General features: G+C 43.4%; 1 protein-coding gene across 1 annotated transcript; it reads left to right on the top strand.

Moving 5' to 3' along the window:
- The first annotated feature begins 525 nt into the window (after positions 1-525).
- Positions 526-25,728, top strand: rbm33a (RNA binding motif protein 33a). Its single transcript, XM_079181523.1, is given in 20 exon segments — positions 526-680; positions 3,254-3,332; positions 3,947-3,995; positions 4,384-4,457; positions 4,604-4,759; positions 4,761-4,920; positions 6,721-6,903; positions 7,058-7,226; positions 7,358-7,575; positions 8,879-9,197; positions 10,747-10,808; positions 13,250-13,379; positions 13,777-14,153; positions 14,738-15,013; positions 15,190-15,474; positions 15,821-16,627; positions 18,680-18,871; positions 19,734-19,913; positions 20,421-20,509; positions 20,688-25,728. Coding segments are annotated over 20 exon segments (3,870 nt in total). The 5' UTR covers positions 526-661; the 3' UTR covers positions 20,734-25,728.
- Positions 25,729-27,127: the final 1,399 nt, after the last annotated feature.

Here is a 27,127-nt window from a genome sequence, read left to right as displayed (position 1 = left end):
CCTCATACGTATATAATTGAATGAAGTAGAACTAGCCAGAGAACAAAGTATGCTTTTTATGCTTTTTGTATTTGTTATCTTGTATTGTGTGCCTTTAGCTGTACTCAGAATTACAATAATCATACAAAATATAAGTGCAAGGCATTAACTGTATGTGTAGAAAAAGCCTACCTGCGGGCCTATACTAGATTTTGTTAAATATATGCTATGCAGGAAGAGGCTTAGTCGTCTATACGTGTCCGTTTCTCACTTAATTAAGCCTATGAGGCACGTGTTTCTGGAAGCAACATGTAATCAATTATATAACCTATCCAATTGTACACCAAACGCATTTTCCAAAACAAACACTTGAAATGCACTGCATGCAGTGGTGGAGGGCAGATGTGTGACAGATTGTATAACAGTCCGTATATTTTGTTTACCTATCGAACAGCTCGCGTTTGAGCAGCAGACCGACCGGGGGAGCTAGTGTTTCCTACCCACAATGCATCACAGCTCCGCCATGTTTGTACTATTCTGGTCGTGAATGGATATCACTGCCGCATAGAATCTGTTCCCTTTGCTAGTCTCACGTTTTGTACCGTCAAAACGGTGGAATACTAAAGATTAAATGCTCTCTCAAGTTTTATAGTCAAACTCTAAGCGGGACGCGCCTTGCACCATGTCAGCCAACGCTCAGAGTGAGTAGAGCCAGCGGCATTTGTCAACAATGCTAAGTTAGCAATGTAGCTAAGCTAGTTATCGTGGCTGACGATAGCTAATGTCAACAGGGTTTGAAACAGTACCGTGTTGGCGGTAGGGCAAATACTGGACCGCAAAAACGGTTAACTACATCTAAAGTAGCTTTAACCGGAACAAGCATTTGACACATTTTGGGTTGTTACGTAAATAACTAACTTAAAGCGAATAGCTTGGGAGCTAACGCTAGCGTCAAGTTATTACCAATATTTAGCTTAGCGTAATATGTGACAATATGCGAGTGCAAAGTTATTTTACCCACGAGTTAAGCAAATGAATTGAGGGCCAAGTCACGGGCTAACGTTAGCTTTTATTGTTTCAGTCCAAATATCCGGCTTCAGGTTGATGTCAGCTGCGTTTGCTAGTTTAGCAATTTAGCTAACGCTAGCAGCCTTGTACTTAACGCTAATATAGCTCCTCGAAAACACGTTTAACGTTACGACTTGAATGACTGATCGAGGTTACTTCTGGCGTCCTGTATGCCACGTTACAGTTAATATAGAAGTGTTAACGTTGGTAAAAATACGTTATTATAAGGAATAATGGGTCCATAAAGTCAGACATTTGAGGTTCAAATGTAAGCTAACATTAACCGCTGCAGCATTGCTGAGGGGGGCACCCGTATATGACGCAGTTTACGCTGTGGTTTTATTCCACATGCCCTTTATTGTTTTTTTTATTTACATTGGGCTGCAGTAGCTATCAGAAGATACTTGGCATGTCAGTTTTAGCCAGAGTCTAACGTTATACAGGTGACTTGGTGTGGTTGAATACATGCACGAAGCCTGTGAACACATCAAGGCACTTTTGTAGCTAGCTGAAGGATGCATCGCCTAGCCTGTAATGGGATAGCTGCATCTGCCTCACCTGTTATGTCTGAGTAGGACTTGCGTAACCCAAGAAGTTTCAGAGACTGAAATGTTAGACCAACAGTTTTAAACTAAATCTTAGCCAGATCCACGACCTCATCTTACAGCCAGTTATGTCTTTTTCATGGAAGACATTTTGACATGGAGCAGCAGCAGCAGAATTAATGATAGCTGACTTTGTTTTAGTTGCTGGCTAACTGTAAAGGAGCACCAAAGCAAACGTGTTTCCCATACCATTTCTCAAAGGGGGGCGGCTACAGCTGCTACTTAGCAGATTATGTAATTGTGGATAGGGATGCACTAATACCATTTTTTTCCACAAGTACTTACAATTGTGTATTTGCAAGTACCGATATGAATACTTAATAATACCACGATGCTCCTCATATTCTGACTGTAATGGATAAAATATAGAGTTAATGCCCATAGACTCCCATGTTAAGATGCCCAACTTCACAGCAGAAATAAACATGTTTACAGCCTGGAACAGAACATGTTTTGGTCTCTATATCCAATTTCCCCATTCATGACAACTGTACTTAATTCATTATATTTACGCTTAAAGTTAGGCATAATTGAAGGCGTGGTTGCTTTGAGTGACAGGTGGGTGCCATACCTGGGCGCAAGCTTATGGCTGTCTGCTCTGCTGCATCTGCCAGGCCCGACTCCGCTTCACCCAGGATCCACCTCTGCCCACGGCTAGTGCCATTCACTTCGAGCTTCACAACCACTCTTCATAACACCTACGGGTGATGTCGCGGAGACTACGTCCATATTTTATACAGTCGATGGGCTAACCCCACGACAAAGCACGCATCATTGTGGCTACTAACTCTTCTGAAACGGGTGTAACGGGTGCTGCCTGTTTTGCTCATACTCATACTCTGCAGTTGGCAATACATTCTGGATTTAACCTGTGTCTCGGGTTATCTTTGTAGCTGGGTGGCTTAGGCTCAACTGACGAGAGGTAAACGTCATGTTGCTGTGATGGTATTGGGTGAGGTTGTATCGGAGTAGTTTTACTAGTGCGAGTAAAAGTACATGAGCACAGTATTGGACTCTGAATCAGTGCATCCCAGACTGCGGATGTTATTGTTCCATTTATTCACCCCATCTTTTCAATGTTCTATAATGTTATTTAGTGGCAAGATTGGCAAACCCTATTACAACTGAGTTGATGGGAGACATGAGGAAGATGGATTGTTGTTGATCTGTGTCAGCTGATGATCAAACTGCAGTGTGGCCGGTGTGGCTGGTGCTGTGATAGCGTTCTTATTTAAGATTTGTAACACTTAAACCTAAACAACTACACTGTAACATCAGCAAAATGTTAGTTTCATGTACGTATAATACAAACATTATGTTTCTGTATGAATTTGGATTCATGAGAAGGATGGGTTTACCAGTCTCTACTGTATGTCATGCTGTTGGTATACATGGCATTCGTGTACTTACAGCACAAGTTGTTGATTCAGCTTGGCATAAGAAGCAAGCCAATCTGAATCAACAACTCGGTGTTTTAATAGTCTCTGTACATTTCAAATCGTGCCGGGCAGTAGGTAGGACAGACTGATATCAACCTACGAGGATGGTAATATTATTAGCATAATCCATTGCTCTGTAAACAAACGGCTTTTCTTTTGCAGATTATGGCTTTGAAGAATATGACAAACCTGGTGCTGAGCGGTCACGCAGGAGGAGAGGTGAAGATGACGATCTAGAGAGGTAAATCATCTCATGTTCTGATTTCTCGACAAAAAGAGTAAATTAATTGGACAAGGAACGGCTGATTCGTAAAAATGTAGTCAGCAGTTATCTATACGATACCTCCTCATTTTACAAACAATAAACTAAATAAGGTAACAGCTGGCTGGAGATTACCTGCTGATGGCTCACAATATAAAACCCATGTTTTCTGTTTTAAAAAGTACAAATGTCAGAAGATAGCGAGTTCTACTTACCCATCTTTTAAGTTATGTCTCCATTCTGATCTTTAGCGCACAGCTGATGGCCGAGTTCTCTGCCGTCATGGGTGTTGCATTAGTCCTCGTTCAGCTTGAACTAATGTTACATTTCAATTTAAATTAATTAAAGTGACGTTATGTGACTCCCGTCATATAATGCATTCAGTGGGCGTGAGAGCCTTGGTAGTGCTTCTTTTATTTCACAAATGAATATACATTTTCATATTCAAATACCTGTTTTTTATTATTCTAATATATCTTAAAATGTATGATGCTCGTTGACATTGCAGAATAACGTTATTTTTAAATAGATTACAAATTGCCCTATTATCTGACTCAGCTAACCTGTTATTGGATGATGTTTCTCTTTCAAAGTGATTTGGAAGAGGAGTTGTTGGGGGATGATTGGCTGTCAGTTAAAAAGGTAAGATAATACAAACTCTCACTGTTTTGTTTACTTAGATTTTATCCTTGGTGCCAATAAAAGACTTGGCTTGTCAGTAGGGTTTCTCTGCTTACAAGCAGGAAACGGAAAATAATACCCAAAACATTGGGTGTTGGTGTCGGTAGAACATTTAGAAAATAGTAGTGAACAGTTGACTTGAAGCAGGTGGCTCCTCCACAGGGGGAACTGTTGATGTGAAGCAGGAGGAAGTACAGTGGACAAAAAAGAACTGTGTTGACCTGCCCAGATTGCCTTCACCACATGGGAATAGAGCATCCTTTGGGGTTGGAGGTGGTCCCCTGCCCCCACGCCTCACACATGAACATATTTTAAAGCACACCATAATGTTCCATTATTTTTGTTTCAGAATCCTTCAGAAGTGTCTGACGAAGAGCTGAATGATGACCTTCTACAAAGTGACGATGAAGATGTAAATATAGGGTAAGCTAATGATGACAAGTGTCATGTGTTTGTTTTTTTATCTTTTCAATTATAAAGCTGGCAAAGTCAAGATCCAAATCTCGCCCATTTTACCATCATTCTTCATTTCAGTTTTCTGCAAAGTCCCAATATTTGTTTGTTTTCAGTGGTCAGGATATAAGCCTCAATGCCTCCTACCGCTTGGGCGCACCCTATGGCCAGCCGGCCAACTTGCAGGCAGCAGACTACACAGACGACGTTGTGAACCTGGGTGCAGAGGGCTGTGAAGAAGGGGATGTAGAGGTGGGGGGGGTACCAGCATGGGGGGGAAGAAGGGTACACACAAGAATACAGCCAAGACAACAACACAGAGATGCCCGAAGAACAAATGGATTACACCGGAGAGGTAGCCGAGGGTGATGATGGCTACCAGGATGAAGTGCTAGACATCCAAATCAATGAGCCCATGGATGGTGAATTTCAAGTGAGTTCTCACATTTGCTTACTTACATGTAAAAGCCTGCAAATACACACACACATCTACACCCACACACACACACAGCGTGCCCTCCCTTTTCTGTCCAACTCCATTGTTCCCAAGAGATGATATCAGTTTTCTTGTCTCGGTGAGGGGACAGTCGGGATTGAAAATCTATTCAGGAGAAGGAGATGTTGGTTGGCGTTTTTGGGCAGGAGAGGATTAGATTCATTATCACTTCCTGCCAGTTAATTTCTCCATCTTGCTGACAAAGTTTGTGTTGACAGCTTGTTTGGCATGAGGTAATGCTCTGCTGTCGCCTCCAAATCCGTGTGCCATTGTGACCTTGGGCCCTGTATCTTTGAGGGAGTAAGAAGCTGCTTTGTGTTGGCGAGATGTGCTGCCAATCGGCGGAGGTTAATGTGGGGGGCTTTTATCTCGGGCTTTAGACTGGATCTGATAGTCTCATGCAGGTGAAAAGATTATTGACCTTCCTGAGGACACACCATACAGTTTTCTAATGATTGATGCGATTTTCCCTTTTATTCGTTTCCCTTCCCTCTTAGCCAGAACTAAGAGGATCAAAGATAAGACCAGATCCATGTGCAAATGTCCGTTATGGTCCATTTACCAAGGCGAGATGGTGTTTGGCACCTGACAGAGATATATTGGCCCACCTCCTTTTTTTTTCAAACAAAGATAAGATGTTGACCTTCTAACTGACACAAGTGGATGCCTATTTTGTGTTTGGTGAAATGTCTTTTGGTGTAGATGTGTATTTGTATTTTGCGTAATAACGGTTTACAAGGTCACTAAACTGCCTGGCCTTGACTTTTTGCTCGGTATTCAGTTAGTACTATGTGGAGCAGTTTAAAGGATTAAGCTGTTGTGTTCCCTCGGGGCAGCCTGTCCATTCGTCTGGTGTGCCGAAAGAGTTTTTTTTGTCTTTTTCTGCATTAATATGTGCTGCTGTTTGGCAGGTTAATGGAGCGCAACACCAAACACCATGGTGTGACCTACAGTCTGACCTTATTTAGCTATTTTGTTAGAGGGTGTTATGCAGATAGAATGACGAGCAGCTCCTATACCACAAGTATGACGTTGTTAGTTTGCTGGAATGACCGTGTATTTAGGATTATATGAAATGATTTCATCATGAACTGAAATGTTCTTATGGAATAGTAAAAAAAAAAATGATTTGTCATCTCCCAGAATGTTTGTCTGTGGGATGTTTTCGGCCGGGATTCATGAACGTATCGTGCGGCCAATAACAGCGATTTGCAAGGAGTCAGTCAATGATATTTTCACCATCAGTGAACTGGGAAGCAGTGCTTTTATCCGTGCCTGCATTTCTGTATATCATGTCAAACATTTACATCTCATTGAATTTCAAATGCTGCCAGGAATAGTAATGAAGCCTTGCTCCCACTGTTATGGTAATTTGGACTGGGAGGGGGGTTTACATGGTGTCTCCCCAAAATCCTCTCCATAACATTTGTTTGCCTTCATGCTATATATGATTTTGACGGTTTTCATTAAAATATCTATCTGTCACAAGTATATTGTCATTAAGCACACATTTATTTTAGCAAATCAAATTCAATAAAAAAACGTGTACATCCTTATTTCATAAAACAGCTCTTGGATGTTGTAACAGCATCACGTTAGATGTTTTCAATTTCAACGGACACACTAAGAGATTGTTTTCCAGCAATGGCTGGAACATTGTCGGCCATTGCTGATCCTTATCGAAGCCTTATTACCACTTTAACTAATCGATACGTGTTATCTTTGTGGTTTTTAAAGGATGATGAATATCAAGCCTATGATGAGCGTCTGGGTGGACATGGAGTCCAACAGGAGGAGATCCCAGAGGAGCAGGAGGAGGGAGGGGGAGAAGAGCAGCAGCAACAGCAGGAGGAGGAGGAGGAGGAGGAGGAAGAGGAGGAAGACTCAGCCGAAGGCTCTCGCGTCTTTGACACAGAGGAGGTATGCTGACACCCTCCATTGACACACCGTACACTTATTATTTCCACTTCAGAGCAGATTTTGTGATGCACTGCAAACCACCATGAAGTTAAACATCATAACTGATTGTAAAAATGGTGAGTTTTTGTTTCCCAACCTCTGAAAATATCCTCAGGTTGAAAATGAAACTGTGCCTGAAGAAGAAACAAAGGAGGAATCGGACGAGGAGGATGAGGAAGATGAAGAGTCTGGTCGCATACGGTTTAAATCTGAGAGGAAGGACGGTGCTGTTGTGCGGTTGGCTGATGCAGGCAGCAACAGGAGGAGTATCCCTGAAACACTAGGTACAATATTTATCCTGAAAACTCTTTTCTCCACACTGTAATAGCTTTACATTACTATGGACTTCAAGTTCTTTCCACACAGCGTAGTACAACTTCTCTTTTTTCCCTGTTCCACCATCTCATCTCATCAGAACTGTCTGAGAAGGCCAAGCAAGATCTGATGCAGTTTGAGGAACAAGAGCGGCAGAAGAGACAAAATCGATATGGAGGCCGAGGCATGCGAGGAGGAATGCGAGGAGGCAGAGGAAGAGGAGGCTTCCCATCTTTTGGAATGGTCGACTTTCGAGGAGGAAACCGAGGAAGAATGATTGACCACAGGATCCCCCTGATGGGAAACATGGGCATGCAGGTAAACCAACCTGAACACTTTTAAAGGGATAATGGTTTGGGCTACACCGAGTAAAGCTTCGCACTCCTCTTGAGGAGTAGCTAAAGGGAGCATAAGAGCTTCACTGGATAAGATGACTTGAGAGGGCGTGACTCTTTACTTCTTGTGTTCATCACAGTCACCACAAGGCTTGGTGTTTTTGTTCGCTGCTGCTCTCTTCACTATCTAAGACCTCCAAAGCTGCGGTCGTTTGCGCATGACCAAAGTCAAAAACGCTCTGCTCTGCTCCCCCGCGTATCTATGTTGATATATGGATTACAGCAAATCATTTGGCAGTCGTCCATTTAGACAGTATTATACAAAATTAAATTTGTTCTTGCCCAGGATTTAGTTTCTTGTGGGGTTTTGTTATTAGATGTCACTCGAAGCATTTAATCCTGTGATTTACGTGGCTCATCAGTTCATACGAGACCTTCTGAAAGTCGAGGGGAAAAGTCGTGAAACGAACATTAACTGTGATGAAGGTTATCGTGATGTTAAAGATACCACATTCCATTTTTAATGTAGTTTTTTCTTTGATCACTGAGTGAATTTATGCATTTTACCAAGGCTATATTTTACACAAGTGCACAAAAATATAACTCGTGTTCATAAATGATGATTAGCAATATACCATTGTGATAAAGGTTTTGTTCTCAAGGCTGCGTGATGTTTCACTCCAGCTCTGTTATTTATTTATTTTTTTATTCAATGACAATAGGTTGTAAAATTCCAAACAAAACACTGGAAATGAATATTTAATGACGGACAACATGCCAACACCACAAACATTCTGCTGACTGCTGTTAATGAGGTCCTACTTTTTACAACATACTTTATGTTTAGCCACTTGACTAATTTGGTCACTAGCATGTTTTATTGTGTTTGTTTGGGAGCTTAAATGGATCGACAATGGCTAATTATCAAGCACCCTTTTGAAACTTTACGATATAATTATTGCTCATTAATCAGTTGGTGAATCCCTGGTTGATATATTTTGGTGCGAGCAGACAGGTGACTTTTTCTTTTTCATCTTAATGGCTGTAGCTTTCTTAAAAAATATATATATATAGTGATCCCACCATAAGAACACTTGCTTTTTATTTTCAGAGGAGCCCAGCATTAATTTCTTTTAGGATACCATCTTCAATCTTGTGAATTGACTTGTTGGCGTGTCATCGCATGGCTGCAAGCAGTGAAGTCGGAGTCTCCCCAGAAATGGATGCGTTTTGACAGGTTGTTTTGGTTTTCCCTCCTCTTCGTTTCCCCATCTCTTTCCAATTAGCAGCAATCCTCCCGAATGCCTCTCCCTCATCAGCAGCAACTGCACTCCCTGCAGCAGCACCACCCTTCACGGCCAAGAGGACCTCCTCCCTTCCAAGACCACGGGCGCCCGCTGGCCCAGCAGCCCCTTCAGCCCCTCATCCCCCCGCATATGGCACACCGCTCCCCTCCGTTACGGCCCCAGATGGAGCCGCCACCGCGAATGATGAGCTCCCCGCCACCCAACTTCCCTCAGCATCACCAGCAGCAGCAACCTCCGCAGTCCAAAAACATCCACATCAATCCCCATTTCAGAGGGCCCACGTCATCCTCTGTACAAGGTAGGCTAATCCACTCGAACCCAAGTGCTTTTTATGAGACTGATTTAGTTTCACTTTCCCCCATTTCCAGTGATGTTGCAGATTCACCACAGTGCTGACTGACTAGTATCAAAAGGTTGATTTTGCAATCTCATTCATAAATGACAGCAGTTCTGCCACCTTTGCATTAGCAAGGAGATGTGTTGCATCAAACCAAGCTCCTAATTACACACAAGTAGCCTAAAAAAATGACGAGACTGAGTGAATTAATGCAACGATTTGAAAGCAGACAATCGTTACAAGTAGTTTTTAGTAAATGAGATCAACTGTGAAAGTGCTAAATGTCAGAGAGACGCATAAGAGACTACACTGTGAAAAGAAGCACGTCTGTTGTTTTGGATTCAAAGGTGATGTCCAAGCATGATATATATATATAACAAAAGATAAAGATTGAAGCCAAAGTCTACAGATCAGTGTAGCTATCAAAAGACAAATGAAGACAAATAACAACACAGGAGATCTTTTATATTTAATTTAGATTCATCATCTATTTTCATCCTAACTTTGGCAGCCCTGGTTCATCTGCATGGTGCTCAGCTGAGATGCATGCTATGGCTGGCAGTTATCCGTACACTGTCCTGAAAGGTGTCTGGATTAGAATGTCATTTAGTTGTTTGGTTGAATGACAAGTGAATAGCTCTCTCAGCCAGTAATGGGTTTATCCTCCATTTCTCTTCTGGCGGCATCACCATTTCATTCCCTGAGATGGGTTTATCTGGGCTGCCTGTCCAGGCCAAGATTGAAATTTTGTTAGTAAAGCATGTTAGCGTGTGTATGAGTGTGTGTGTGCGTGTGTGTGCGTGTGTGTGCGTGTGTGTGCGTGTGTGTGTGCGTGCGTGCGTGCGTGCGTGTGTGTGTGCGTGCGTGCGTGTGTGTGTGTGTGTGCGTGCGTGCGTGTGCGTGTGTGTGTGTGTGTGTGTGTGAGAGAGAGGGGGGTTTTGGTTTTGCTCCTGAGAGGAAAGACGTGTTCTGGAAAATCAGGGATTGCCCGTGGTTATGATTAAGTGTATGTGTTTGTATATACGTCTGTGTATCTTTATTTATTTATTTATATATTCATTTAAGTGATGGCTTCATATTGAATGTTTTCCGGTGGTAGATGTTGACATAGAATTCCATTAACCCTTATTTTATATCAGCAATATGAAAATCCACTTCAACATTCATTCATTAATCTGTCGATTATTGAATTATAATTTTTCCAAATTTTGTCAAAACGGCAAATGTCTTCCCCACTTAAATTTTTTTGGGGCAAATTATCCTCATGTATTTGATATTTCCCGGAGCTCCCTGGTCTGTGCCTAGCTGTGTAAAGATGTGAAGAAGCACGTCTGATAGAAATTTTAACATGTATGTCAGTGTAACAGCCTTAAGCATGGAGATGTCTAATGGGCTCCTCCCTTTCTACTATCCCCACCACCCTCTCTTTGCCTACTGCCCTTCATTTTCCCTTTTTCTCCCCCTCCTCCATCCACCCCCTTTCTCCTGCTCTCTTTCTCTCTCATTGCAGTGCCCTTGATGCCTCCTGCTCAGAGCCAGCCCAGACCTGCTGTGGGCCCTCAGAGGTTCCCTGTGAGTAGCAGCTGCTCCTCTCCCTCCCGTTCGCCTCACTTTTCTCTACCTCTACACACGGCTAGCGTCCCTTTTGTGAGGGCAATATCATTACGGCAATTAGACCGCCCTGCCCTGACCAAATACTGTTACAGCGAATCTGTAAACACAGATACGAGTCCGACTGCACAACTGGAAATGCGTGATAGGGGCTTTAGGCGGTGGACTTTTGGAGGTCGAGGCTGCAGTGGCGGGACTTAAGTTAGCTACTCTTCATGGATGGGCTGGGGCTCAGACGAGCGAGCTTGGCACATAATGGAATTGTGAAACCGGGATGTACCGCCAGTTAAAATTCACTTTCCACAAGTTTGTGTCCCAAAGGCACGGAGACCTTTTTTGAACGGTATTTGAATTAATGAAACATCCTGGTTGGTTTGATGGGGCCGGGGTGAGCCTCTTGCCTTTTTTTGCAACATATATTCCGAAGGCTGAATTTCACGTCAGAGAAAAGGGATCTTAAGTCAGTGATTTCCTGTAAGAAAAGGTCCTTTTTATTTCACCCACAAAGAACCCAACCAAGGGATGACGGAAATGCCTTAAAAGTAATTACTGTATTGAGGGAAATGGCTCGATAGCAAGTCAGCCAAAGTGCCCTAAGTTACTCCGTCCTTCTAGTTAATGATGCCCAGGCATCAGGTGGTGCTGCTACCAACTGACATCTTCCTGGAAATTGCATTTTATATGGATTTATGCAAATTAGTCAATGGAAAATAGCTGCATCCAATTGCATTCATTTGGATTTACAACCTTGTTGCCAAATAAGCCTGGCTTTTACAAAAACTGTGTTTTTATTTACCTCTTTTCCCAACCTTCAATGTCATTATCTAGCCATCCCTGTTCCCTGCGGTCTGTGATTGTCCTAGATATTGATAGCACAGTAGCAGCGAGCGGTTTAGCCTCTGATCAGACAGTAGAAGGTGAGGTTGGACAGACCGATGAACAGCGTAGTGTTGGATTCCCCAGCTGTCAATCGCGTTCAGGCTGCTGCTGCCAAGGACACAATTTGAAATGCAGGTGACATACCAGCCGGCAACATTCCATTTACCAGTGGGCACCTGATTACTCGTGATTATCATACATTATCATCCCATCAAATTTAATTGTTAAAAGACAGGGCGAACGGGGGGGTCATAGCCTCTAGTATTACTGCATTATATTTTTGCGGGTGGAGACTGGTTTTGAAATATTAATCTCGGCGCCAATTAAAGGTATTTGAATAATTAATCTGTTTGGATAATGACATTCATCTTAACCACAAAATGAAGACGCCACCAACCTAATTTCTAGTAGTTATAACGTATTTCTATACATATTGAGATCCTTTCTTTTTGTGCGTGTTGATAATTAAATTCTTCCTGGATGGTAAGTGTCAGCGGTCACAGCTCTCTCAGGACCATATCCTATAAACAAAGAATCTGCTTCAATGCATGAACACTAGAGACAAAACATCCCCTTTAACTCAAATGTCCGTTCTTTATTAAATACTTAGACATTTGACCCCTCTCCATTATATGTGTCCTTGTTAATCTCGCGCCAGTTGCATATTGAGCAGCCAGCAGCCTGTTTATCACGGATTAAAAGCGAGAGGATGAGCAGTGTTATTTGAGAGGTATTATATGGACACCGGAGTCCTCATTGTGCGAACCTGCCTGCCTGACCTTTCAGAACAGTATGATTGCCCCCTCATTGTGATCCCCTGTCTTCGTAAGCCCCTTTGATTAACTTTCTGTTAAGCAAGTTTTTGGAACTCTGGCCTTCTAGCTTTCTAACACCTCTCTCCTCTAAATACCGCCACGCAGCAGTGGAATAAAGATGGATTAAGCCTTGATAGCATCTTAAGTAATTTACAATAGGCTTGGAGGAGGCAGGCAGCCCATTTGTGGAAGTGCCGCGTGTTGAATAGCAGGTTAATTTTTCAACAGAGATGGATGTTTAAAAGAATAAAGGAGACAGTTATCAGGGAGATTCGAATTCCAAGGAGGGATTAAAGGGTTGTTATCTAGTTTTCCTTGGGAGATAGATGGGGAGTAGTGTGCATGCAATGAGTGGAAAGCTGTCGAACATACGAAGTGGTTGAGACAAAGGTGAGGGCACTTATCCCTTCCTGAAAATGCCCGTTCCTTGTTAGAGACGGGCTTTTAAAGGTTTAAAGGAACAAAGCCCCAAGTTGCTTTAATGCGGAATTTCTCTCAAATTCCGGCTGAAGGGTTTCTTTAATATTGGCATGCATATTGATGTTCACAACTCAAGATTCTGCATCTTTTTAATGACCCTCGCCTTTCAATTACAAGCGCTCCCTGTTCGATTGCAATACTCAACACCAAATTCCCATTTTTCATTAGTTTGATTTGTTTGTTATTATTGAGTTCCCAGTATAATTCATGGGTTTTGTGTTTTCCCAGGGACCGGGAGACTTCCAGCAGCACATGACTGGTAATTTTGGTCAGCCCCAGCGGCCCCCTCATCACATGGAGCCCTTTAGGAACCAGCCACCTCAAGGACCCCAAGACAGAGAGCCGCTCTTTATGGGAGGTGAGTCCCACACCCACCTTGGACGAGGGTTGCAAAGCTCTCTTGGCATATTTAATCCTATTCGACATCACCTCTGGCGGTATACCTACAGGGTATGCTGCTTGCCTTTTGGTGCTTCCCTATCAGCAGCACTCATGTTAAATGCATGTGTATATATACATCTGAATGAGCCCTGGAAGCTGCATTAAACACCTATATTTCACAATGAATAATTAAAACAACCCACCTTGTTGTTTACACTTTCACCTTGATAGAGTTGTCTGTTTTCATTCCCCTTGCCATACGACTATACATCTGGAGAGGGAGTATTACTGATGTATTGAAATTGGCTCACAATGCAAAAAAAACCTGACGTCTCTGTTGTGTTGTTGCTCGGTCTTCCTTCTGCGGGGCACAGAGCGCACAGAGTCAACACGGTTTCCAGGGCAGCACATGTTTGATCACCAGGGCCCCAGCCCTCTGATGAACAGCAGCCACAACCTCCACCACCAGCAGCAGCAGCAGCAGCAGCAGCAGCAGCTGCCTGGCCAGGGCCACATGGGCTTCGGCCCACCAGGACCTGCCTTCAACCAGCCGGGCCAGGGTCCGCTAGGGCTTTTTCCAAGAGAACCCCCAAGAACCAACCTCCCTCCCCACCAAGGTCATCAGGGGATGGTCGGGTTGAATCAACAAGGTGGCCCCCCCAACCAGCCCAGACCTTTCATGGGCCCTCGTCAGCCGTTTGGCCAGCAGGGGAACCTTTTCCCCCCTCCACAAGTCCAGTTTGGGATGCAGGTACGACAAAGAGTAAGTGATTTTTAAGCCAATAGCTGTCTGTCTGGTTATGTCTGTTTGTTGTACAACAATTTTGTGCTTGCTTAATATGTAAATTTTATCTGCGTATCATAATGTTTTTTGTAGCATCCTCTCTTACCTGGGACAATTCTTGTAGCCTGGCAAACAATTCACATGCTTTGTCTGCCATGAATGTATGAATTTTTGTCGAGATTATTAAAATTGATGTGGCAAGAGCAATGACTAGACAAGAGTACTGTACACATGAATAAACTCGACTAGTTATCATATTCACTGTTACTGAAGCGTTAAGGAAAAAAGACTTGTGTGTGTTTGGCACCTCGGCTCTTTGTCAAGAGACACAGACAAGAGCTCCCTCTAGTGATTGAATCACTATTGTTGTACTACTTGGTAGATACTTGAGGATACCAGTTGGCGGTTAATTACTGTATATGCAGGAATTGCCTGATTTAGTGTTATAGATTAGCGTTCATAAGAAGAAGTAATACTATTGTAAAATATAAAAAACTAAGTTCGGATTCAGCTGGTTTACTCGTGTTTGTCTTCTCTCTCTGATCTTTCAGGGCTTAATGCACGGCCCTCCTGTCTCCCAGCTTTCGCATCACGACTCCTTGCCGTCCCATCAGTCCATGCACCAGCAGCAGCAGCAGCAGCAGCAGCACCATAGGCAGGAGTTGCCCCATCATCAGCATCAACATCTAAATGTCAACGAGCCTCGCCACATGATACACCATGGCCAGAATCTTTTCCATCAACAGCAGACACACGGTAGCCCGAGGCAGATGACTCCCCGCCCTCAGAACCCCCAACAGCGCAACATGTCCAACCGGCAGCGGATGGTGAGAGATTAACATATCAGCTCAAACGGATGAAAGGCAGTGAAATGGGGTCATTCTAATAACTGTATACTGTTAGCGTCTTTCATCAATAAACAAAAAATAGCACATAAAAAAATGGGTAAAACTAAATGCATATTTTTAGATCATGAAATGTTGATATTTTGCACTTTCTTCAGAACGTGCCTCTCTCCAAGCAAATGCAGCAGCGCAACAGCAACCTCCGGGAGCTCCCCGTAGCACCTGGCAACACGAGCATGAACAGTGCCCGCCCCGCCGCCAACATTAGGCCTGTTGCCAAGGCAACACAGGGGATGCGTCCGGGGCAGCACACTCAGCTGGTGCCCGACGGTGGCCGAGGAAGAGGCCAAGCTGCTGCCAAGATCGAACCGCAGCCCGGAGGAGCGGGCAGGACGGTGGTTCGCAAGGAGATCCCAAGCACGCTGTCCAGCCCGGCACCACAGGTCAGCTTTTTAACAAGTTTTTTATTAATATCCTTCTGAAATGGTTCCATAACTGTGAGAATTTGTTTCCTGCTAAATTCCCAGTGTCCCAGAAATCATACTCGTGTGCTGAGAAGGACCCCCGTTAATTCTCAGCCCAATCATGGTGTTGTTAATGACAGCAGTCTCATTCCGTTGGAAAGACCAGATCAATACTATTGCATTTTTCTCTTGGGTTTTGCCTTTGATTACATCTGAGTGTCAGCCCAAGTAATATTGTTCAAATTAGACAGTGGCTCACGCCTCGCCTTCAAGTAAGTGGAGACAGGTGGTCATATTGTCGGTTTGTGCTTTCTTTGTGCCACAGGACCCTGATGAGGATGAGGAGACACGGCAGTACCGTCTGAAGATTGAGGAGCAGAAGCGTCTGAGAGAAGAGATCCTGAAGAGAAAGGAGATGCGACGGCAGATGCAGGCTGGCGTCCGAAAGAAGGAGCTGCTGGACAGGCTCAATGCTCAGACCTCGAGCCAGGGCCCGTCTCCTTCACATATTCAACCCTCACAACAGAATCAGCTCACACCACACCTTATGCAACTACCACCGCCACCACAACCACCGCAGCAACAACTACAGCAGCAACAACTACAGCCACTACAGCAGCAACAACTACAGCCACTACAGCAGCAACAACAACAGAGACAGTTTCCTCTGAGGACACAACAATCATTGAATCAATCATTAAAGAATCCCAATCATGCCACCCCCATCCCTCCCAACGGCAGTCCTCAGATCCCTACACCACGTCCCAATGTCAAGACACGCCTGCAGATGGTAAAAGGTGGCGCCCAGCAGCAACAGTCCCCCGGGCCAGTTCCAGACCTGCAATGGAAACCGCCTCCACAAAATCAGCAGCAGCAGCAGCTGCAACAACAGCAGCAGCGAAGGAACAGTGCTGTGCTGAACGTAAACAGGCCTGCTGCTCAGATCCAGTCCAATCAGGTCCCCCAACAGAACATACCTGTAACTCCCTCTGTGGGACCTGGCCAGGCTCAGGCTCTAACTCAAGGACCCAAACCTGGGGCTAAAAGAACTGTGATGCAGCGGGCCAAGAATTCTGCTTTCGAAGGCCAGCAGGTGCCACAAAAAGTCAGAGTCGTCAAACTTTCAGGAGCGGTGAGCATGCCAATTTCATTTTATTACCTTTTGTGTTTTGGTCCGACATTTATTTGATCCACTTGAGCAGATTTTACCCACAGGGGGACACGACAGTTTTGAAATGAAATGCCACTGATTGCCCTCACACTGTCTATTTTGTAATCTAAAAGATATCTAACCTATGGGTTTGACAAGGTGATGTCTGTGTCATTTTGGTAAAAATTGATCTGTTAAGAGTTTCCTCTCTTAAGCTTTGGGATGCCTTTTACGCACACTTTACCTTTAGGACACAGAAAGGCTGAAGGCATTAAAGGGAGAAGTATGACATTTATCTGAAGAGTTGGGGACACCTCATCACTGCTCTTAAAGGTTGATATCCTCTTTTAAGGGCAGACGAGTATTCTTTTAAAGATAGAGGCCTTGGAGACGGTAAAACAAGAATGACAGTAACACCAACAAGTCCAGAATTACCACTGCTGGCTATTTTATACCCGCTTGATAAGTTACTGCTGTGGCCTTAATTACACATTAATCTTTATTGAAAAACCACAAAGGCATGCATGTTAAACACTCGTACTTGTCGCTGGTGAGACGCGTTGGCGTGATGTGATAGTATTTGAAAATAAGCCGCTTTCCGACTCCATCCCAGAGGATCAAGCCACAGAGCCCAAATCGCAGGCTGTGCTGCAGATGAAGATAACTGGGTGTCAGTGCGTTAATGGAAACCTGCGCAGAGCTATCTGATGCACCGCATCTTGGAGAAAAGAAGGAGAGCGGGATGTGTGGTAGAGAGAGAGAGAGCGAGAGAGCGAGAGCTAAGGCCTATAGCCGTAGTGAAAAGAAGATTGTCTTGATGCTTCCTCTTCCACATTGTTCTGCTGTCGTCAACGGGCGCTTGACAATGTTATCTCCTCCCTTCTCTTTTTTTTCTTGCTCTCTCTTCCTTTCTGTCATCCCTCGGTTGCTTTTTTATTTTTTTTTTACCATCAACCCATCTCTCAGGTGCAAGGCAACAAAAGAATGCCAATCCAAGACCCTTGTAATTAATCTTTTTTGGTTGAACGGAGAGGCAACATAATACCTGTGTAAGAAAGTTGCCACTTTTGAGGATTTGGATTTGTATGGCTTAGGCACACAGATAGGCAAATTATATTTTCATCAGGGATAATACAAAGCAGCGCAATACACAAAAGCTGGGGAGGAGAGGGGTGTAAGGGGGATGGGGTACACATCGAGCCGCTGTCGTTCCAGTGTAATGCAGCTTAGCATTTGATGGGTGCAATCAGGAGCTGTGATTTCTATAGGAGGGATTAATCCATTTACTCTCAACCGGGGACAGGTCAGAGATATCGCCTCTTTTCTTCCCCTGTATTGATCTGTCACATCTCTCCGCAGAGTCGGGGAAGAGACGACCTTCAGTTCTTCCCCCCCGCATGTCAACAGAGTTGAGCTGTGACTTTATTTGATAATGAGACCATCACCTTGTTGGGTTGATCTTTATTCCCCACAGCGTGTCTGATAGGGATCCAGCGCCAACGCTGGCACTTTTTTACCTCCGCGTTGTAGATATGTCCTTGCCTTTCTCCTCGTTGTCCATAAACACTTGCTGAATATACAGAGTACAGATATACAGTGTTTATACGATTATAAGAATAGTTCTTCTTTTATCCAATTGCAAATAATATAGATGCATTTAAAAATAAGCTACTTTGGCTCAGATGCTCTCTCTGTCTATAATTGCACTCAATGTCCTACCCACAGCACATATCTGATTGATTACACATCACGAGTAATTGTGCCTATCAACACCACTTAAGGATACTGTGGCTCTGACATTCAAAGCTGTGTTTCCAACGTAAGGCTGCAGATATCGCTGAGGTTACAGTAAACATCACAATCCTGCAAAGTTATATTGGTTGCAAGTTATCGACCTCCTTGATTACCAATAACCTGTATCGGCCCTGACTGAAAACCTATCAAGTGCTCCTTAATGTGAATAGGATTGTGATTGAGATGTGGCTGGAATTTAGTGTGAGCTGCTAATTGGTGTTTTCCGTCATCCCCATAAAGAGTGGAAACGGCCCAGTGGCAGCCGGAGACCCAGTGCAGCAACAAGGCACCTGGTCGGCCACCCCGCTCAACCCGGCCGGGCAGCGGAAGGTTACAATGACGGGGCAGCAGCAGCAGCAACAACAACAACAGGGACCAAGCGGGACACCACAGGCAGGCCGAGGGGTCGCGGGCACCCCACAACAAAACAGGGTATGTCATAAATGGTCACACGCTGCCTTCTGTGCTTTGGACACCAGCAAGCGTGTATATATATATATACACACACACACAGGATATTAATAGAGCAGACTGTTGGATAATGGCAGTTCTGAAATAAAAGAAGCTGCAATGTCTCCTGTAAAGCTGTCTCGTGCCGCTGGTGCTAGCTACCCTGGCATTCAGTAGACATAGCAATCGAGCAGCAGTGGTAATAAGACAGGACAGTGTGCCAGGTGCAGGAGTATTGACAAGCTGAGAGCAGTGTAACACGGAGGGCTACACCAGGTCCCCTGGCCTCTCTGCACGCCTGTCACCACCAGGCTGCTGTCACAGTTACCATACACACTGACGCTGACAGGGTAAGGCAGTCACCATAACGCTCGCATGGCTCCTCTCCTTTTGGCTCCCCCACCCCCAACACACACACACACACATATTCCCTCTACTTCCTCTTATCTCTTTTCGGAGCCTCTCCCTCCTCCTCCTCCCTCTGCAGCTGAAGAAACATACCTCTCACTCTCAAGCTCAAATGAAGATATGCCATGCCACATGCATCATGTTCTGACGTTGATGTTCTATGTAGAAATATGATAAGTCAATCCTGTGAAAGCTCGGCGTGTCTGAGAGGCACGGGAGGAAAACTCATACCGTTTTTTTAAATGCGCCTTTGTGTGCTGAGAAATATATCTCCTCTTCACATCGTTGAATGCGAGATTAAAACATCAACATGCCTGTGAAAGCTGTGAGAGGTTCAGTCTGTGTTTCCGCCCGCCGTCTTTCTCTAAACCCTCACCCGGGTTTTTTTTTTACTACATGAGGGTAATTTCTCTCACACCTGGCGTCGGTGGTGTAGGTCGTCGTGTCGGGTCGAGGTAGAGGTGCTGCTCCGGCGGTGCGAGGTCGTCCAATGGCCACCAGACAGAGCCAAAGAGGAACGGAGAACGAACGCTGCACTGTGTCCATAGAGGGCCTCTCTTCGTCCACCACTGACATTCAACTGCAGAATCTTCTCAGGTCCATCGGCCCCATAGAGGTAGGTACAGCAGCTTGATACTTGCATGGGCACTTTGAATGTTTTCTTACGTCTTAATGTGCTCGCAAAGCATCTAGTTTGTATGAAGAGTAGCAAAATTAGCTTGTGATGAAACATAGTTCTTGCACCCTCCAGAGGGGCAGTAATGAACTTTCCATAGTGTGATCCCATAGCGCCCTCTGTCGTAGAGATCGAGTAGGTAGAGAACATTTCCCTACACCACCCCCACTCCCCCTTGTGAATAAAGGGAGCATTTAGTTGTACTCGATAGACCGTTTTCACAGGAGACGTTTTGACTCATCACCGCAGGAAAAGCTCGTGTAAATAGTGAAATGAATTAACGATGGCTGAATCCCATTTAGCTGCTTTGATTTCAGCGTCCTGGTATCGTGCATGTTAGTTCTCCGTCATCAGTGATGCTAGTAACACCTGTGCTTTTCCTACTCTGACAAGTCAAAACGTTGTGATGTAGGCACATTTGCATTTGACTATTTCTGTTTATTGCAGATGTTCAAAATGATGCACCAGCAGAGGAAAGCAGTCGCCACGTTTTCCAGTCCCCAGCATGCAGAAAGTTTTCAAATGAGCTTCCATAGGTAATCAAAATACTCTTTTTATCATCTATATAGAAACACCAATTACGTGATTACCTACTTGTTGTTAACCTTGCGGTGGTCATTTATCTGCTGTACAGATTGTACGACATAAGTGTTCATTAGTACCTGTGACCCCTGAGACAACGGCTCAAACATTGTTATCACACTTACTACACAGGCACATGATTGATTTGTCCCACATTGATGTGTCGCTGATTGACTGATGAGGAGTCCCGTCCGAAGGAGTCCTCTTCCTCCCAACGTGGGAGCCTCTCTCGTGCACCGCTCCGACTCGGCAGAGGAATACTTCTTCAGCCCTTTTGGGGGGGGGGGGGGGGGTCACACACACAGACCCCGTCTCTGCACGGAAGCGTCGTTCATCTCCTCTCAACTTGGAACAGTGAACATAAAGACTTTAGCTGCGAGCATGCCTTTGTTTTTGACTTTGTGTTCCGATTGTCCATTGTTGTGAAAATGGCACAGGAGAGACACTGGACAGTTGATCCTACTGTAAGGAAGCTAGTGAAGAATGCTTTGAGCATCTTCCACGGACACTCAGTAGAACTCATCATGGGATAATGGTTGCTCCCCTCCTCAGTTAGTCATCGTTAAAACAAAAGCGAACACTTAAACGTTGTAATTCTGATATGACCGCTTCATCGTCGTTTTTCTTTTATTATTTGCCGCTCGCTGTTTGGTTGGGTGCAGGCGATGGTTGTGGCAGACTGTGGCCAGCTTATTCCCATCGCAGTGTTTCTCCCCTGCTGTAGATGGCAGTGTTTCATCACTAATTCATTATTTTCCATCTCAAGCCCGCTTTCAGGTAGAGATGAGTCTTCAAGCAGCTTTTGGGTGAATGGCACTATCTAGTGGAGACCTTGCATACAGGCACAGAGGTGGACGGTTGAGTATTTATCACAGAGTAGTGACCGGGATCAAATTGGCGTTGGATGTTACACAAATACGTTTTTTTTCTAAATTACCAGCGGTTTTACAAATTTGTAGATGTTGAGACTCTTTGTGTATATTTTGTGGTGCTTTTCAGCTTCTGGGACATAGTGTTCATCTCTAGTCCAGGTTAGTCAGTTTGGTCATTTGGCGTCGCTCCTTGTTCTAAAAGTTTAAATCTTTTAACTGTTACCTGGAGTCCAATTTGGGGGAAAACCCTTTCACGCATTTTGGATGTATATTTTAGTTGTATTGATTGATTATGGATTAGTTAGATTTAAGATTGTAATTTGTGCTGATTGTGCTTTTGAGGGAATGTGTATGTAAGGTTTTTTTGAGATTTTTTTAGAATTGTCAGTTACTCGGCATATATTCGGTACGTCAGAGAGAACTGCTGACGATTCCCCGACTGTTCCTTTCTGTAGCCGTTCCCTCCGTTCCGTTATAATTGATCCAGATCTGCGTGACTATCGGTTGATGATCGGTGCCCAATCACTGAGCTGCATGGCCGTGTGCGTGGAACAGCACTTTGAACGGTTTGAGCTGATAACAGAGATGTCCGTCAGTAGAGCAGAAAAAGTAACTCACCAGATTTAAATGTAATCTCCCTCATTTTAACAAAGCCATCCTTTATCACGTAAAGAAACATTTCTTCATGACACATTTTAAGTAACAGTCGTACAATCTCTAATGCATTCGCTTTTTCTCTGAACTTCACTGAAATCCTTGAATTTTCTTAATAATTTCCTGGTCCGGCTCAGTTTGATCTCATGACATCATTATTAGAATAGATATAGCAACTAAGGCTCACTTACTTATTCCATGAGTTTTTTTTCTTTTTTCTTTATCGCACAATTTCTTTGTCTGTTCCGGGTTTAAAGTTTGTGAAACAAAAACAGTTCTTTTAATTATTAAGACATTAGTTACCCGTGTTTACTGATAATTTAAGATGAGCGGTGAACGTCGCGTACGTCGCTCACAGGAAGCCGAGGGGGCAACCATTATCTACGTAGTGATCGTGTACATAAGTAGACCACAACTTTCTCCCAGTATTCATCCTGTTGATTTTTGTTTCTTTTTAAAAGTGACTCTTTACTTGCGTTGTATCACGTTAAACATTTTTACATGTAAGGATATACTGATGCGTCCAGACATAAATCATTTTACTCGAGTTTTGTTTCTAATTTGGATTCAAAATGAAGGATGACTGGACCACATTTCTGTTTATAAGATATTTGACAAAAAGTGTAAGGGAAAATAAAAACATGGCCAATATACCGTGAACATGCGGGTATGTGAAGCCGGTTGAACTTTAGCCCAAAGATGTGTGGTCGTGTGTGATGTCCATCTTTCTGTTGCCTTCACGATGAATAATCCTTCCTATCTGTGCTGCAATTTTATTCATTTGAAGTATTCTGTAAGGTCCAGGGTAACATATCACACATACTTCAAAAAGAACCTTCTTAAACACCTTGTATGGCAAGAAATACTACTTTTATATATAGATTTAAGGGGATGCCACTGAATTTTGGCGATGAAATTATTTCCTTCATCTCCAGAAACACAAGAATGTTTGTCCCGCCCATTTGACTGTGATGTCATACGAATGTTCGGCTGCCTACAGCCCTGACGTGCTAGAGGTAAAGCAATAGGCAGAGTAAATATTAAACTATTTCACTGGATTTGATTTATACAAAGATCAATTTGTAACATTAAGACGTTGAATCTCTGTTGGTACATAAACTCCTGGCTGTGCATCTGGATGACATCACAGATGAAGTTCTTGGTTCTCTGGTTTTAAGTCTTCAGAAAGAGTTTGTTCACGAGTGCCGAGTGGCCACTAATCCTGACTGCATGTGTGAATCTAATTCATAAATTTAGTGGTATTTCCCTCCAAATAGCGGTTAATTGAAAGAAGTGACAATCCTTTTTTTAAAGTTTTAATATGCACATTCGTAATTCTTGCCAGTAAAGGTCTCTAGACGCTCAACACGTTTGAAGTGTTGGGACAGTCGGGCCGCCTTTAAAGTGTCTAAACTCTTAAAATTCCTCCTTTCTTCGTGTAAAACACGAGGTTCCGTGGTTTTCTTTTTTTGTATGTTCTAAACTGTCTTCTTTATGTTTTATTCCTTTTTGTTTTGAGTGTAAATGATGTAGAGGTTTTTGTTCCCTAACAATGTGTACTTAATGTCTTTCGTGTTGTGGGTCACTTCATTTCAGTGTTGTAGTAAATCCTGTGGATTTTGAAAAAGTACCGGCAGTGCCGGTGTTAGTTATCTTTGCTACAAGACATCTGGTCTTGTACTGACAGAGCAGATTCATATTGAATCTTTTGTACCTTAATTTTAAGAATTTCGTACATAAATGTTTTTTCCAATCACATCCCCTCATGTGGTTGCAGTAGAGTATTTAATATTTGATTAAGAAAGACTCATCCTTGACATATCTATGGGTCTTTCTTGTGCTTGCATAAGCCTTAATTATGGCTGCTAGTGTTGAGCTTTGTTTCAAACATGCAACACGAGCCTGGTTGGGTTTTTACGTAACGCTAACTCAACACTTTCTCCAACAGGTCCGTTTTGGGGATCCAGGGTGCTGAGAGTTGGCTGAAATGATAACGCCGTTCTTTTCTTTTCCCTCAGATCACATCCACTTCTGCAAAGCAGTGTCACACGCTAAAGGACCATGCCAAAGGTTTAGCATGCTTTAGCAATTCAACAGATTGGGTTATGATTAAATAAATTATAACTACAACTTCTCCCAACTTAAAGGCAGCTGTTGGTCTGACAATTGGCAATCCATCACATTCAACTATTGACTTTTTGTCAAAGTTGTGTTATTTTTGCCTGTTGGTGCGTTTAGCTGCTATTGCAAAGCTCCAACATCTGTCATTTGAGTTGGGTGGTTTAGTTTGTCCCTCTGATGTATAATTCTAGGTAACTTTTAAAAACCCAGCCGGTCATTTGAAACCTCTTGCTCCTGTTTTGAAGACTGATTTCTTCTCTATCCTGCTGGTACAAAGAATGATTCATTTGCTGCATGTTGTATACAACACATATCCAAACTGAACGTTTTTTAAAATCTAATCCAGTGCATCTTCAGTGTTTGTCTTTGTTTGGTTCAAGTATTAGTCAAAGCGTGTTTATTTAGTTTACAATCTGCCAGATGGATACGTTGTTTGTACCAGCAGAAATCAGCTTTAAATGTTTTCAAATGACCCTTTTTTAAAAATGTAAATGTATTAAATCAGTTGCTTAAATTTGTGATACAAATGAAACCAATAATGCAAAAGTGTGACAGAAGTATCGATTACATCAGAGGTACAAACGGGTTGAGCGAAAGCATTCAAAGCCGTTGGCATGGTCCCACATCTGTGGTGCTCCCAAAAAAACAGAATGACCGCTCTCGTGTTAACTCGTTCATTGTTTCAACAGCACTGTGGTGAGAGGAGCCATTGATCCGCTCCAGCCCACGATACCACTAACCTCACTTTTCCTGCCTTAACTCACGCACTTATTAACACTTGAGGTTCCTTCACAGCCGTGGCGTGTTCATGCTGTGGACTGAAGATCTTACCCGAGCTTACTTCCCCTCTCACTGAATAGATGTTCCTTTGGCTCGCCACATTTCCTTCCATTCCTGCTTTTTTTTTTCTCCCTCCTCCCCCCCCCCTCGCCATCGCTCTTCTCTCCACCTGCTTATATTTGACAGTCGCTCATCTTTTCCTCGATGCAGCCGTTGTTGAATGAACTTAAGACTTCTGTACCAAGCAGGGTGGCCTACCTGGATTGTTTGTTAGCCCAGTGGATGGAGGTTTCCATCTCTGTGACGGCAGCCGGGTTCACAGAGCAGACGCGTAGCTCTGGAGCCGCTTTATGGCTTTCACTGCACCAAAGCTCGTCCCAGCTTCTTGACTTGCATTGTTTGGTTGGATTTTTGAGAGAGAACAAAAAAAAAAAAAGACACGACAGTGGTTTCCTCATCTGGAACAGTGCGGTGCACCAAAACACTGACTGACAATCCAACCTTCGAGCTTTCTACCAAAGATTGTTGACAGTCCATCCTGTCGTGTGTGTTCACAATTTGCTGTAAAACATGAAGAAATGTTTTGTGTTGGAAAATTTCTGAGTCGTCTCAGTCACAATCTGATGCTGTCAATTATGTGATTTTTCAAAAAAGAAGTTGAATGTTTTTAAAAAGAAAGTGAATCATTTAAGAGATGGAATGTGTTAAATTTGATACTAGAAACTGAAGAACAATAAATGTTTTGATAAACACAGCAATGGCATTGAGTTTGTCTTTATTGTGAGAATTGGAAGCGTTTGAAAAGTCGTTTTCAAAACGACTTTCAGATCAAACCCACCGCGGTCCTTTAGTCAGAGGACTAGACCGGACCGGGTGTCATCTGAAGCATTGGTTCTCAATTTTTATCTTTAGGCCGGTGATCCCTTTAAATGCAAGCAGATCCTTTGCCAAAGAGCGATTAGACCTCTTATGTTGACTGTTCTTCAGGACAGTATGTTGTGCAAGGAAGAGAAAGTCGTGACAAAATGATCTATAGTTTGTGTTGTAGAATAATGATTTCCTTTTCTGTCCCATTATTTATCTTGAAACCACGCTGATTAAACCCTTCTAGGGTTTTGGTTTGTTTCATGTCTTCAAAAAGATGTTTTGCTTCAATATTGAAGACCAATATCTGAGACATGAGCGTTTTGATTGTGATGTTTAAATGCAAGTGAAGAAAACTTCAGCACCCCAAAAAGTCTTAATAGATTGCACCAACAGGAAAGGTCACGAGAGCCCTGAAATACTACTAATGAATTAAAGTCAAAGAGTTTGAATTATCACATATTATTGCCTCATCTGGCGGCCCTGATTATTTCCCTTTATTTTGGTACAACAAAATGTATAGTTATGTGTGAGTGTAACATCTGTCCATCTACTGTACAGTCGCTTGTTCAACCTTCTATCGTTTGCTGAGTCTAGTTAGTCTGTCTTGAAAAGTTCCCTTTATTGACAGTGAGGGAGGAGGCCACAGTAAAGGTGTGTTGCCATGTTTAGGACCAGATCCTTGTCAAAATGTATTTTCCCCTCAACTCACCACCTTCCTCCTGAGCTCTCTGCTGGTTGCTGCCGCCGAGGAGAGTGTATGTTGCCTGGAAAGACGCAGCGCTGCCATTTGCAGAACTCTCTCTCTCTCTTAGAGACGGCCAGTTGTGTTTTCCAGAATGCCAGACCGTTCATGTTTGCAAATGTCAACATTTGTGAAAGCCGTTGTTGAGCCCGAGCAGACGGAGGGCCCCCAGAGGGATTAGAGGAGGCTCTGTTTACCTGCTCTGAGGAATGCTGCCCTGCACGGACGCTTTTGTATCTGTCAGGGACCCAAGGTCACCGCTCCGGCAGAGATGGGCCCGCTTTGTCCCTCCTCAAAGTTTCCACCTCACAGTATCAACAACCTAACACAATGTGGGCGACCTGGGAGAAGGAAATGGAATTCCTGCTCATGTTGCTACAGTGTTCAGAAACGGTGTCTCAATGGCCCTTTTTTTAACCTTTGATAAGTCTGGGTGGGAAGGGATTTGATAGGAAAAATCTAAGTTTCAAAGAATTAATTTGTATTCTAATATTCTTTTGGTAATTAATTTGCACTTTAGTACAAATGTATTCATT

Source organism: Pholis gunnellus, assembly GCF_910591455.1.
Source record: "Pholis gunnellus genome assembly, chromosome: 20".
NCBI lineage: Eukaryota > Metazoa > Chordata > Actinopteri > Perciformes > Pholidae > Pholis > Pholis gunnellus.
This window is presented reverse-complemented; position numbering and strand designations above follow the sequence as displayed.